The sequence below is a fragment of the Typopeltis vanoorti genome, chromosome 21 (assembly GCF_054136105.1).
Source record: "Typopeltis vanoorti isolate ZY-2024b chromosome 21, IOZ_Tvanoo_1.0, whole genome shotgun sequence".
NCBI lineage: Eukaryota > Metazoa > Arthropoda > Arachnida > Uropygi > Thelyphonidae > Typopeltis > Typopeltis vanoorti.
In genome coordinates this window covers 108,508,306-108,523,303 of record NC_143569.1, presented here as the reverse complement: position 1 = coordinate 108,523,303, position 14,998 = coordinate 108,508,306, and the positions used below count along the sequence as shown (strand labels likewise).

General features: G+C 37.1%; 1 protein-coding gene across 3 annotated transcripts in view; it reads right to left on the bottom strand.

Moving 5' to 3' along the window:
- Positions 1-14,998, bottom strand: part of LOC150095180 (calcineurin-binding protein cabin-1-like) — a 1,028,489-nt gene that overhangs the window by 206,474 nt on the left and 807,017 nt on the right. For all 3 annotated transcript variants that reach the window (XR_016550194.1, XM_090411711.1, XM_090411712.1), the window contains exon 37: positions 3,408-3,586. Coding sequence is in view for 2 of the 3 variants with exons in the window: in XM_090411711.1 (XP_090267837.1) it covers positions 3,408-3,586 (179 nt within the window). In the remaining variant the exon portion in view is untranslated. The remainder of the gene's footprint in view (positions 1-3,407; positions 3,587-14,998) is intronic.

The window sequence follows — 14,998 nt, the reverse complement described above, 5'->3', positions numbered from 1 at the left end:
TAAAGTTGACATGAAAACTGGAGAAAAAGATATCCTTGAAGTATGGAGTAATTACTTTGAAAAACTGCTAAATGAAACAAGCAGTGATGACAGCTCAGTGGTAAAAGCAACTGACCAGGCATGCAGTCAGGAATACATATCCATGCTTGAAGTAGAAAAAGCCATCAAAGGCCTGAAATGTGGAAAGGCAGCAGGAGTAGATGATATTCGACCAGAAATGCTCAAGTATGGTGGTATAAAAGTCTTACATTGGCGGCACTACATAGTTCAGAAAGCCTGGACATAGGGACGAATTCCAGATGATTGGAGTAGAGCTCTCATATTACCCATATATAAAAAGGGAAATAAAACTGAATATACAGGCATTTCATTACTGAGTGTTCCTGTTAAGATATATGCAAGTATACTTGAGAAGACGGTTGAGAAGAATTGGTGACGAACAAGCTGGATTCAGGCCAAATAAAGCTGTCAGGATTAGATCTTCTTTACGACAAATAGTGGAGAAATCATGGGAATATAACAAAGATCTATACTTAAGTTTTGTCGATCTGGAAAAGGCATATGGCAAGGTGCCAAGAGAGAAGTTATTCAAAATGCTACAGTTATATGGTGTCAATGGAGAATTATATCAAGCAATAATTAGTCTTTATTTGAGTTGTAAATCAGCAGTTAGAATTGAAGTACAGGAAGATGGTTTAATGTTAAATCTGGTGTCAGACAAGGATGTACGTTATACTCTCTGTTATTCATTATCTATGTGGATCACATTATGAAAGAAAGTGGTATTAAACCTGATATCAAAATCGGAGATGTTAATGTCAGCTCTTTGCTTTATGCAGACAATGTTATACTTCTAAATAAATCTGCTACAAGTCTGCAAGATTCCCTGACTAAACTGAATAACTGTTGTAATAGATATGGTATGAAGGTCAGCAATAAAAAGACAAAAACAATGAAAATAGGCAGAATCGTTGAAAATGTTAACTGCATTGTGAATGGAGAACCTGTGGAATAAGTAAAATAGTTCAGCTACTTAGGCACGATTTTTAGTGAAGATGGTAAATTAAATATGGAAATAGACAACAGAATCAACATAGCTGGTATGGTAGAAAGTCAATTGAATAACTTCATATGTAATAAGAGAGAAATTAATCGGAACACTAAATTAGCTGTATAGAAGACAGTGTTCAAACCAGTTTTAACTTATGGATCTGAAAGCTGGGTCAGAAGTAAGACTTGACCAAAGACTAGAGACCACAGATATGAGAGTCCTGAGAAAGGTAACGGGCATGAACAGATGGCGTCAATGGCAATATCATATTAAAAATGAGGATATTAGGAAAGAAATTGACATTGTCAGCATCCAGGAATGCATTGCCAGAGCTAATCTCAGGTGGCATGGTCACTTAAACAGAATGGGCGAGGAAAGATTAGCAAAACAAGTGTTCTCTGCAAGGTTGGCAGTAAAACGACCCAGAGGAAGACCAAGATATAGGTTGATTGATACTGTACAAAGTGCCTTAGACAACAAAAATATAAGATCTGATAATGTTTTAGTCTTGGCAAGTAACAGACTGATTTGGAGAAAAATTGTAGATAGGAAGTTAGTAATGATGTAAATTTTTCATGTTGTACAATATCCTGTACACCCCTTTAAGATACATGGAAATATCTCAAATCTTTTCTTGGTGGCCGGCAGTTTCAAGACGGCGACAAGGTCAAAGAAGCAGTCAATACGTGGTTTGCATCACATGCAGCAACCTCCTACGATGAAGGTATACAACTCTTGGCGCAACGTTATGATAAGTGCCTGAACAATGGTGGAAATTATGTAGAAAAGTAGTGAAAGATGTCTACTTTAATTTCCAATAAAGTTTATTTTGTAAGCATATTTTTGTTTCTTTGATAGCCCATCAGAACTTACTTTCAGGACATCCCTTGTAGAACCTTCTGTGGGACCATAGGTAGGCACAAATAAGTGTCATTGCCCAGTTCCCTATCCTGATGTTTGCTCAAATCATTCTGCTTGGATACTGCCTGCCATTCAAGTCTCACATTTTATGTTGAATACTAGCTGCTCCTTCTTTTCCCCTGATTGTTACTGCCTAACATTTATTGCTTAAAAAGATATCACCAATTTTTGTCTTTTTTTTTTTTTTTTTTTTTGTTTGTTTGTTTGTTTCAGTCACCCCTATTATTACTACCTGGTACTTATCCAATCCAATTCTTATGTTAGTTGTATTTCTTTGGCATTCAGGCTTCTTATGTTCTCTGGTGATGTTGAATTGGGGTACTGAAACAAATCCTAAAATGATGCATTTTAGGATTTGTTTCAGTAGTCTGCATGAAATTCTGTAATCTTGCATCATTATTTTACATTGTGGTTTAAGCCAATAAGAATATAACTTGATCGGATAAATCCCAAATTACCAGCCCATCCTCGTTCATTTAGTATCCAGGTAGATGCCTAACAGGGTCCACCACGAGAAGATAAGGGTTGGACATCAGTTCAGTAGCCTTGGTTGGTTCTTCACATTCATAAAAGGCTATGTAGATGTCTCCTCTCAGTTATACAGCTTTGACCCTTAAGCACTTCTGATTAATTAACTTTGTTATTAACTGTCTGTAGTCTGTATAGGGAGGCTAACGAACCGTATATGGAGAAAGCAGGAGCTAACCTATCAGCTGCATCCATAGTCTCATTTCTCTCGGTTCCACGGTACTGAGAATCCAGCATAATTAAATATCAACATTAAAGCTCTTCTTTCGATACAAAAATGTAAAACATCATAGTACATTAAATATGGAGCATGTGCAAGAGAAGAGATGGCCTGTAATGAAATCTTATCCAGGCTGTTTATATCATATATTCCTGGTAGTTATTTAATTTTGTGCGTACAAGAAAAAGTTTGATAGCATGCAGCTCAGCAGTATAGTTGCTGTGTTCTAGTGGAATCCATCTCTTGAGAGAATGCAGTGAAGAATACACACAACACATCAAACAGAGGTCTCAAATCTCAAACCACTGGTAGCAGTGGTTCTGGGCAGCACCAAGAATTTTGAGGGAGAGCTTACATGCATTAGTAAACCTACCATGTATCAAAAGGTTAAAACCATTGTTAAAAATGTAAATAACTATCTTCTGCTAAGATTATAATTTCTGAAGGATAATAGAATAAATTTGAGGAATGCATATATATATATTGTAAATTTAGTCTTTAGAAACTGTTGGAAACAATTATTTTATTGATGTCAAGAGACTAGTGAGTTATTGCATTTGCAAAAATGTTCCAGATTGAGGTATTAATTTTATTTGATATTTTATAATTGCATATTTCAGTGAATAAAAAGTAGTATTATATACATAAAACAAAAAAAAAAAAGAAATTAAGTTAGGCATATCATACCTTATGCAGTGGAGAGTTACAGTAATATTCAGCAAGACGATAAGATGACTTATAATGATGTGGAAACCTCTGGAGGCACTCCATCATTGCTTTTAAACAAAACTGCACCAATTCATTAATGCTAGGGAATGATGATTCTTCTCCTTGCAGATCACTTTTTTTCAATGGATCAGTTGAATCTATGTCAGAATAAACAACATACAATATTGATTACTACTTAGGGAGAAAAAACAACAACCTTGAAGTAAATCTAAGTAATTAAAAATCTGAATTAAATCTGAATTATCCATGGAAGTTGCAAAAGGAAGCTGTGAACAAGAGGGTGAGGAGTGGTTTCCTTGAATCGAGAGTGGTTGAACCATGGAATGTATTGGCTGATAGAGTGGTGAAAGCAAGAACGGTCAATGAGTTCAAGGAGTGGTATGATAAACTTTGTGTTTCCCAGGGAGGACTTCCCACAATGAGTCTTTTGATGCCATGGAGGCCTGAATAATTTTTTTTTTTTAATTATAATGAATGTTCACATTGGTCAGAAAAAATATCATAATGTAAGATCACTGCATTTGTGTCAAATCTGCTGGAACAAATCCTGCAATACATTCCAACTCAACATCATCAGAGGTTCAAAATTAGTACTATCAATGTAAGAAGCATCAATGAAAAAGAAATGGAACTAGCAGAAGAATTCGAAAAGTATACCAGATTGACATAATAGGTGTGACTGAAACAAAGCACACAAAAAAGGTGAGGTGTTTCTAAGCAACAAATACAAAATGATATATTCGGGCAATAACAATCACTGAAAAGAAGGAGTAACAATAGTATTCAACACTAAATATGAGAAAAATCTTCTTGAATGGAAGGGAACGTCAAGTAGAGTGATTTAGGCAAATATCAAAATGAGGAACTGGACAATGAGATTTATTTGTGATTATGACAGAAAGTTCTACTAAGGAAGAAATGGAATTATTTTCCATTTCTTCCTTAGTAGAACTTGTTTCTGTAATGTCTCAAAGTTCTTAGTAGAACTTGTTCTGTAATGCCTCAAAAAATTTTAGTTGAAACAACTAAAATTTTTTGAGGCATTACAGAAGGCAGCTGGCACAATGAAAAAGGAAAATTTGGTCCTTGTTGAAGATCTAAACAGCAGAGTAGAAAATAATTACCAGACATATAGAAATGTTTACAGAAAATTTAGAGAAAAGAGGAATGCTAATTATGATGGTAAATTCTTGCTGGATTTCTGTTCAAGACATGGACTAGTTATTACTAACTCTATGTTCCAACATAAAAATGTGCACAACTTCACATGAAGAGAAGATGCAGAAAATAGGAAAAGTCTCACTGACTATGTTATAGTTTATAGCAATGTTTTCCTTCTGATTCAGGACACAAGCGTATACAGAGAATTTGAAATAGGAAGTGATCGCTACACAGTTTTTAGCTGGATGAAATTCTGCATACTGAAAAGAAGGATGTATAAGAAAGGTTTAAAACAAATTAAGTTTAGCAGCTTTCAGATGTAAAATACAGACTCGTACAGACCAACATTATCTGAAAGGGTCATACAAGATTTCAGCTGATGGAATTTTTCAATTTATGGAGAGTGGGGGAGGGCATCCTTGGAAGCTGAGAATGAATGCTAAGATGGGGGGAGAGGACTAGATTTTTCTCTCATAGGGTGGTGCGTGACTGACATGGATTGCCATTGGATGTTGTGAGTGCAAGCAGTGTGAATGAATTCAAGAATAAGCATGATAGATGGTGCATGTAGTATGTGGCCTTCCCTGGAGGTCTCTCTCTTAATAATAATAATAATAAAAATTATTATTATTATTATTGAAGAAAAAATAAGAGAGGTTGAACACAAGAATCAACCTTGGAGATTCAATGGCAAATCCTGAAGAAAACATTGACTGAAACAACTAGAGACATATGTAGTAAGGTTGTCTATTCTATTCCTCTTGCTGACACCTGGCACTAATGTGCTGGAGGTCTTGTGGCCATGTTGTGTTTGAATGAAAAAAATAAATAAATAAAAAAAAGAACTTCATGGTGGATCAGGAAGTTAAAGAGGCAGTCGAGGAAAAGAAGAAAGCATATACAAAGTTACTGCCAAGTAAGTTGGTTTTTGTGATTTAAAAAAATACAGAGCAAATTGTAAGAAATTAAAGAACTGTGATATTCTAGATAAAATCCATGAGAGATTTTGGTAAGAACATATAAAATAAATATCAGGAAGGTGGCAAAATATTCTGGAGGCTATTTAAAAAGCTTGGCAATGAAGGAAAGAATACTGTCAAAGGAATCAGTGATCATAAAGGTGACATCGAAACTGAAGATAAAGATATTCTTGATGTCTGGAGTGATTACTTTGAAAGACTGCTAAATGAAACAAGCAGTCGCAGTATGGTGGTAGTAAACTCCACACAAGAATGCAGTCAGGAATACATATCAATACTAAAAGTAGAAAAAAGTATTCAAAAACCAGAAATACGACTAGAAATGCTCAAATATGGAGGTATAAAAGTATTACATTGTATGCATTGCATTATTCAGAAGTGCTGGTCAGGTCAGAGGATCGAATTATGGATGATTGGAGCAGAGCTCTCATAGTACCCATCTATAAAGAAGGGAGATAAAATTGAAAGTGGGAAAAAAAAAAAAAAAAAAAAAAAATGTTTTTATCTTTTATTATGGCATCATTTTATGTATTTCTGTGTTTTAATTTTAATATTTTTAATTTCCATATATTTTTATCTCTATTCTAATCCTTTTGAAAAAAGTTCCAAAGCATTTTTTATGCTTAGAAGGATAAAAGAGAATAGTGTGACAGGAAGGGTAGTCAGCGTGTTGCCTAGGTATGATTGTGGTGAGATGAGGCGGAGAGCAAGGATTATTAATGATATGCTGGCTGAAATGTGTGAGGAGGTGGGAGTACAGTTTGTTAATGTGTGGAATGCATTTGAAGGAAGAAGTGAACTGTATGGAAGCGATGGACTGCATTTGAGTGGTTATGGTGTGAGTTGCTTGGAGAGACTGCTGAGGGAAGGTAGAGAAGTGCGTAAAGTGAGAGAGAATGAATCAGATCAAGCAGGAGATTAAGACAGGAGAGATTGAAGAGTTGGTTATGAATGAGGAAGTGAGTAGTATGAGTATAAAAAATGAGAGAATGGGTGTGCAAGAGGAGCTGGAAAAAGGGGAGGCTCAGGGTGGACAGGGGTACACAGATTGAGAAAGGTGGATGCTCTGAGAGCATGTGTAGACAGGAAAGAAATGGGATGACCTAGGATCAAGAGGAAACAGTTGGAATTGAAAAGGGTTTTAAAATGAAGAAGCAGAAAGGGAAATGGCCCCAGTCAAGCATGGAGAGATCACATCAAGTGAGTGGTATCAGTGGAACTAGCTGTAGATCCAGAAATGAGCTGTTGTGTTTGTATACAAATGCTAGAAGTATAAGAAACAAGGCAGATGAAATGGTTGCACTAATTGCGTCTGTGCACCCAGAGATTGTCAGAATAAGTGAGACATGGTTAAATGAGGACGACATCCTGACAGGAATAGAGATGGAAAGGTATGATGTGTTTCGTGAGGATAGAAGGGGTAAAAAGGGAGGGGGAGTGCTATTGATGATAGAGAAAGAGTTATGTCCATACTAAGTAGAGATGCAAGAGGCAAACAGAGCTAGTGGTTTTGAGATAGTATGGTGTGAGATAGAGGTGAATGGAATCAAATACTTTGTTGGATGTAGTTATAGACCAGGTAATGTGGATGGTGGTGATAATCTTCTTCTTCTTCTGCAGCTTCTCCCACTTAAGTGGGGTCACTGTTGATGATGAGTCTCCTCCACATCCTCATGTCTTGGGCTCTCACCACATCCAAGTTCTTCATCCTCAAGTACTCTTCTACCAGCTTCCTCCATCTCTTCTTTGGCCGCCCACGCTTCCTCCTTCCTTGCACATCCATCTGTATGACTCTTCTTCCCACATATTCGTCCTCCCTCCTCACCACATGACCAAACCATCTCAACCTTGCCTCTTGTATCTTTGCTCCTAAGTTCGTAACTTTCACTGCTCCCTTCACATAGTCATTTCTCAGACGATCCTTTCTGATCACACCGCACATCCACTTAAACATTCTCATCTCTGCTACTTCTATCCTGCTGATGTTATTTTTCCTCAGGGCCACAGTTTCTATAGCATATGTCATAGCTGGTCATAGCTATAGATTTTGCCTTTCAGATTAATCAGCACCCTCTTATCGCATAACACTCCAGTCATCTCCCTCCAGTTCCTCCAACCCACTTCCTTCTCAGCTCTTCCATCTTCTTCCACTGTTGAACCTAAGTATCTAAAGTCTCCCTCACCTTCCTGATGACATTTCCTTCCAGCTCCAGATCTGTCTCCTGTCCACTACCCACTGTGCAACACATTTACTCTGTCTTACTTCTGCTCAGTTTCATACCTCTTTCTTCCAGTATTTTTTCCATCTTTCCAGTTTCGTTCCCGCTTCTTCTCTCGCATCTGCACACAGCAAGATGTCATCTGCATACAGCACTGTCCAAGGCGCATCTTCTCTCACCTCCTCCGTCACCACCTCCATCACAATGTTAAACAGAAACGGACTTAATGCTGACCCTTGATGCAAGCCAACTGTTACTTAAAAACTTTCTGTCCCAGACAGGTCCGAACACTTGTCTTCACATTTCTGTACATCTCCTGCACCAACCTGGCATATTTCTCCTGAACCTTCTTCTCCCTCAGACACCTCTAGACATCTTGCCTTGGCACTCTATCGTATACTTTCTCCAGATCAATAAATGACAGATGTAGCTCCCGTTGTTTCTCTCGAAACTTTTCCATCATCTGCTGTAACCCAAAGATAGCATCTGCTGTTGATCTACCAGGCATGAAGCCAAATTGTTCCTTTGGAATCTCCACCTCCTTCCTCAATCTTCCATCAAGAACCATTTCTAGGATTTTCATTGTGTGGGACATCAACTTTATTCCTCTGTAATTTTTACAGTCTTGTGCATCCCCTTTACCTTTGTAGATGGGGACAAGGGTACAAGGTGATAATGAAATGTATAATCAGATTAGTCAAGTAAATAAGAAAAGGGTGATCATTATGGGTGATTTTAATTATGGCAATATAGACTGGAATGATGAGATAGCAACTGGAAGTAAAGAAAATGAGTTTCTTCAGTTTTTGAGGGATAACTACCTCAGACAGTATGTAACAGAGGGCACGCGAAGATTGAGGGGTCTTGATTTGGTCATCTCATCAAAGGATGTAATTATAAATGAGGTGTCAAATTATCCACCAATTGGTGAGAGTGACCATGAGGTGATTACCTGGGTGGTTGCCACCCAGGTAATCACCTCATGGTCAACACAAAGGCTTCTGGGAATGATGCGGAGGACACTGACTTGTAGAAGTAGAGAAATTCTTGTTCCGTTGAATAAGGCTTTGATTAGGCCACACATGGACTATTGTGCCAAGATTTGGTCACCTGGTTTTCAGAAGGATGAAGAGATGTTGGAAAGGGTCCAAAGGTGATTGACTAAGGTGGTTTCTGACCTCTGGAATGTCAAGTATGAGGAAAGATTGAGAAGATGCAATTTGCAGAGGCTGGCAGACAGGAGGAAGAGGGGGGGATATTATAGAGACCTACAAGTTAGTAAGGGGTTGTTATAGGATCAATGCTGGAGAGGTTCTACAGGAAATAATGGGGGATCAGGGGAGAAGCTAAGGTCATCCCTGGAAACTGTATAAAGAGGGTGTGAGTACGGGAGTGAAAAGCAGGTTTTTTTTTCATGTAGAGTTGTGAATGATTGGAATGCCTTGCCTGAGAGTATGGTGTCTGCAAGGAGTTTGAATGTGTTCAAGGCACGGTGATGAGCTGTGTGTGTGATAAAAGGACCTCCCTGATGAGCCTTTGACTCCATGAAGTCTTGGGGTAATAATAATAATAATTGATAGTCTTAAAAATCCTTTTATAGTTAACTACTGTTTTAACAGTTCTGTTTATATATTTTAACCATTTATATTTTTTGATGTTATATCAAAAATTTTAAAGTGAACATGAAGATTCTCTAAAAACGCAAGTCAAAAATCAATCTTCTTATGTCATTTCGGTTTCGTTAATGTTTAAAATACATATCATTTATGTCTTAATTTAACCAAAGCAAAAACAAGGGGTGATCGTTTAGAAAATAAGCTATATATATTGATATCAACTGAGATGAGTAACATGAAAAAATATCAGGAAAATAATATCTGTTGAGAAGGATATTGAAAATCGATTAACATCTAAAATCATTAAGTTAAAGCAGATTATTAGCCAGATGATGTGGGAATTACAGAAAATTTAGCAGTATTTTAATGAACATAGGGAGGAAAAGAAAATTAAGCAGCTACATAAGAAACAAAGCACAGAATCAGGTAAATTAATAAGCAATGAAAATTAGTTAAGCAATGCTGCTTTTACAAATAATATTTGTACAAGCAGCATTGCTTGTACAAATATTATAGTGATGGTATTATAAAAGATGCTGTTGATGAGTGGGTTATAACTTCAAGTTTTCCTGGAGCAAAAATTAAAAATATAGCAGATGAAATTCAAAAACAGAAAAGAAAAGAAAAAAAACAAGTTCATAATTGCAGTAGGTACTAACGACTTTACTAGCGAAAACTTCGGTATGAGAGAGGATATGAAAGGATTGTTGGAAAAAGCGAGCATCAAGAAAAGAGTGAGAAAGTGAAAATCATAAATATATTACCTGAATATGATAAAAATGAATTAAGAAGGGATATGATTAATTTGATTTGCAGGCTGTGCAGAAGGCATGGATGAGTGTTTCTGGATGTGTGGGTGAGTTGGAAGGAAGATTGGATATGTATAAGAGGGATGGCCTACACCAGAATGTGTTTGGAATCAGGAGTTTTGAAAAACTAATAACTGTTATAGGGGGTGCTTAGGGTCAAAGCTGTATAACTGAGAGGAGACCCCCACATAGCCTTTAAAGGAATGCAGAGAACCGACCAGGGCTTCTGACCTAATGTCCAATCCTCACCTTCTTGTGGTGCATCCTGTTGGGTATCTACTTGGATACTGACCGAAAGAGGATGGGCTGGCAATTTGGGACTTATTCAACCAAATTGTATTATTATTAGTTAAACCAAAATAAAAAATGATGATGGTACGACATAACAAAATTTCATACCGGCTGGAGCATCGCCGGGTTAAACAAGGCCCCTGTTGTTTTTGCCAGGGAACCAGGGTGAACAGCAAAAAGTCAGCTACTGGAACAAATCTGAAAACAAACACCAAATCAACATCACCAGAGTTAAAGATCCGTACTATCAACATAAGAAGCCTGAATGGTAAAGAAATGGAGCTAGCTGATGAATTAGATAAGTACCAGACGACATAATAGGGATGACTGAAACAAAAAAGACAAAAACTGGTGAGATCTTTCTGGGCAATAAATACAAAATGTTATACTCAGGCAATGACAATCAAGGAAAAGGAGTAGCCACAGTATTCAACACAAAATACGAGGCTAATCTTCTTGAATGGCAGTCAGTCTCAAGAAGAGTAATGTGGGAAAATATGAGAATGGAGAAGAACTGCACAATGAGACTTATTTGTGCCTATGGACCCAGAGAAAGTTCTATTAAATTAGAAGTGGAGGAATTTTTTGAGGCTTTAAAAAAAGCAATTGACACAATGAAAAAGGAAAAGTTGGTCCTTGTTGGGGATCTAAATAGCAGAGTAGGAAATGATTGTGAGACATACAAAAATATTTTGGGAAAATTTGGAGAAAAGAGCAAAGCTAATAATAATGGCAAATATCTGTTGGATTTCTGCTCAGGACATGGACTGGTTATTACTAACACCATGTTCCAACATAAAAATGTGCACAAATTCACATGGAGAGAAGAGGAAAGGAATAAGAAAAGTCTCATTGGCCATGTTATTGTTGATAGTGATGTTTTCTCCCTGGTGCAGGACACCAGAGTGTACAGAGGATTTGAAATTGGAAGTGATCACTATTTAGTCTTGAGCAGGATAAAATTGAATTTCATATTGAAAAGAATAACACGTAAGAAAGTTTTAAAGCGAATAAAAGTTGAGCAGCTCTCAGATGTGCACTGTAGACTAAAATACAGAAAGATTATTGAAAAAAAACAAAAAAAACGAAAGAGTTTGAGAACAGGAATCAAACCTTGGAGATTCAGTGGCAAACTCTGAAGAAAACATTGATTGATTCTGCCAGAGAGGCATGTGGTGAGGTTGTCTGCAAGGATAAAAAAATCAGAACTTCCTGGTGGACACAGGAAGTTAAAGAGGCAGTGAAGGAAAAGAAGAAAGCATATCAAAAGTTCCTGTCAAATAAGTCAGCTTGTGCTCTTAGAGAATATAGAAACAAATGCAAGAATGCTAAACACTGTGTAAAACTAGCTAAACAAAAGTCATGGGAGGACTTTGGCAAGAGTATAGAAAATAAATATCAAGAAGGTGGCAAAATATTCTGTAGGTTGGTGAAGAAGCTTAGGAATGGAGGAAAGAGTGCTGTAAAAGTGATAAAGGTGACATGAAAATGGGAAAAAAAGATATCCTTGAAGTATGGAGTAATTATGAAATGTAAAATAATGAAAAACTGCTAATGAAACAAGCAGTGATGACAGCACAGTGGTAAAAACAACTGACCAGGCATGCAGTCAGAAATACATATCCATACTTGAAGTAGAAAAAGCCATCAAAGGCTTGAAATGTGGAAAGGCAGCAGGAGTAGATGATATTCGACCAGAAATGCTGAAATATGGTGGTATAAGAGTCTTATAGTGGCTGCACTGAATAGTTCAGAAAGCCTGGATAGAGGGGTGAATTCCCGATGATTGGAGTAGAGCTATCATAGTACCCATATATAAAAAGGGAAATAAAACTGAATGTGAGAATTACAGCGGTATTTCCCTACTGAGTGTTCCAGGCAAGATCTATGCAAGTATACTTGAGAAACGGTTGAGAAGAATTGTGGAAGAAAAGCTTAGTGAAGAACAAGCTGGATTCAGGCCAAATAGAGGGTGTCAGGATCAGATCTTCACTTTACGACAAATAGTCGAGAAAGCACGGGAATATAACAGAGATCTGTATTTAAGTTTTTTTGTTGATTTGGAAAAGGCATATACAGGTGCCAAGAGAGAAGCTATTCAATACGCTACAGTTATATGGTGTCAATGGGGTATTATATCAAGCAATACTTAGTCTTTATTTGAGTTGTAAGTCAGCAGTTAGAATGGAAGGAAGTACAGGAAGATGGTTTAATGTGAAATCTGGTATGAGACAAGGATGTACATTATCCCCTCTGTTATTCATTATCTATATGGATCACATTATGAAGGAAAGTGGTATTAAACATGATATATGAAAATTGGAGATGTTAATGTCAGCTCTTTGCTTTATGCAGATGATGCTATACTTCTAAATAAATCCACTACAAGTCTGCAAGATTCTCTGACTAAATTGAATAGCCGTTGTAATAGATATGGTATGAAGGTCAGCAATAAAAAGACAAAGACAATGAAAATAGGCAGAATCATTGAAAATGTCAACTGTGTTGTGAATGGATAACTTGTGGAACAAGTAAAACATTTCAGCTACTTAGGCACGATTTTTACTGAAGATGGTAAATTAAATATAGAAATAGACAACAGAATCAGCAAAGCTGGTATGGTGGGAAGTTAATTGAATAAATTCATATGGAATAAGAGAGAAATTAGTCGGAACACTAAATTAGCTGTATACAAGACAGTGTGTTCAAACCAGTTTTAACTTATGGATCTGAGAGCTGGGTCAGAAGTAAAACACTTGAGCGAAGACTAGAGACCACAGATATGAGAGTCCTGAGAAAGATTATAGGTGTGAACAGATGGCATCAATGGCAATATCATATTAAAAACGAGGACATTAGGAAAGAACTTGACATTGTCAGCATCCAGGAATGCGTTAGCAGAGCTAATCACAGGTGGTATGGTCACTTAAACAGAATGGGCGAAGAAAGATTAGCAAAACAAGTGTTCTCTGCCAGGTTGGCAGCAAAACGACCCAGAGGAAGACCAAGATATAGGTGGATTGATGTGGTACAAAGTGCCTTAGACGATAGAAATATAAGATCTGATAATGTTGGAGTCTTGACAAGTAACAGACTGATTTGGAAGAAAATTGTAGATAGGAAGTTGGTAATGATGTAATTTTTTTCATGTAGTACTATCATAATGATGATGATGATGAGAATTTACGGAAACACAGCAAAGGTGTTAAAATAATTACTTTACTTAACATTAGGAAAGTGACATTCTACGTTTTGACCCATGTATTGAGGTCATCATCAGGAAAAATACATATAAGATACAAGCTACATGACACTGCACTATACAAAAGTACTATAATATCCTATACACCCTTTGAGAGTACATGGCAGGAATTTGATGATGATGATGATAATTGTTATAAGAACTAACACAGAGAGTCAGAGAAACTAAATTGTAATGGGAGGAATGGTGAGAATTTGTGTGTAAGAGTGATGTAAATGTTATGTAACTGATTTAATGATGGGAATGGACATTATCATTGAAATGATTATGAGGAAGGAATGATTTTGATTTTGCATTCCTGCAAAGATATCTCCATATATACGACACTAGAGAAGAACATTGATCTGCAAGTTGTCTGAATGTGTCACACAGACCACAAACAAGAGTATACAAAAGAACATGTATGTAGCTTATTAAGTCTATACATGAATTCTAGGAGTATCAGAAACAATGGGTAGAGTTTGTTGCCTTGGTCACTGTGTCATCATCACCATCATATCAACAAGTACTCCCCAATCTAAGGAATCCATTTTGCATGACATAATAAGGAATTTTGATGCATGCAGGACTTGTGGAATGTATGCACCTCAGCGGTTGTATATGTGGCAGGTGAGAGAAGGGGAAATACGTATATGAGCAAAATGTAGGCAATGGGAGGAACTTAGTGAGTTAGAGATGACTATAACTGACCTCATTGAGTCAGAGGTGGGAGATTCTCCATGTAGAGAGACGAATGGTATGATAGAAGGCGAGAAGAGCGATAGAAATATGAATGAAAAAATGAGAGTGGAAAGGTCGAATGATTCTGAAGTTTTCGGAAATGGTCTCAATTGGGAGGATGAATGGCAAACAAGTGACTTGTAGAGAGAGAGAGAGAGAGAGAGAGAGAGAGAGAGAGATAGAGATAGATGAACTGAAAGAGCAGGTGGAATATCTCGGGAATGAGATGAGAAGTGTGAAAGATGAGATTAGGTGAATAGAAGAGATGAATGCAAGGCAAATCAGAGTAAGAGTGAGAGAGAGTTATGGGAATGGTAGAGGAGGAGAGAATAGGAACAGTAAAAGAGAGGGAATGACAGAAGAGGAGAGAATAGAAACAGTAGAAGAGAGGGAATGAGAGAGAGTTATGGGGTGATGGGGGGGGAGAGTGGGAGCAGTCGAGGAGAGGGAATGAGAGAGAGTTATGTGAATGATAGAAGAGGAGAGAATAG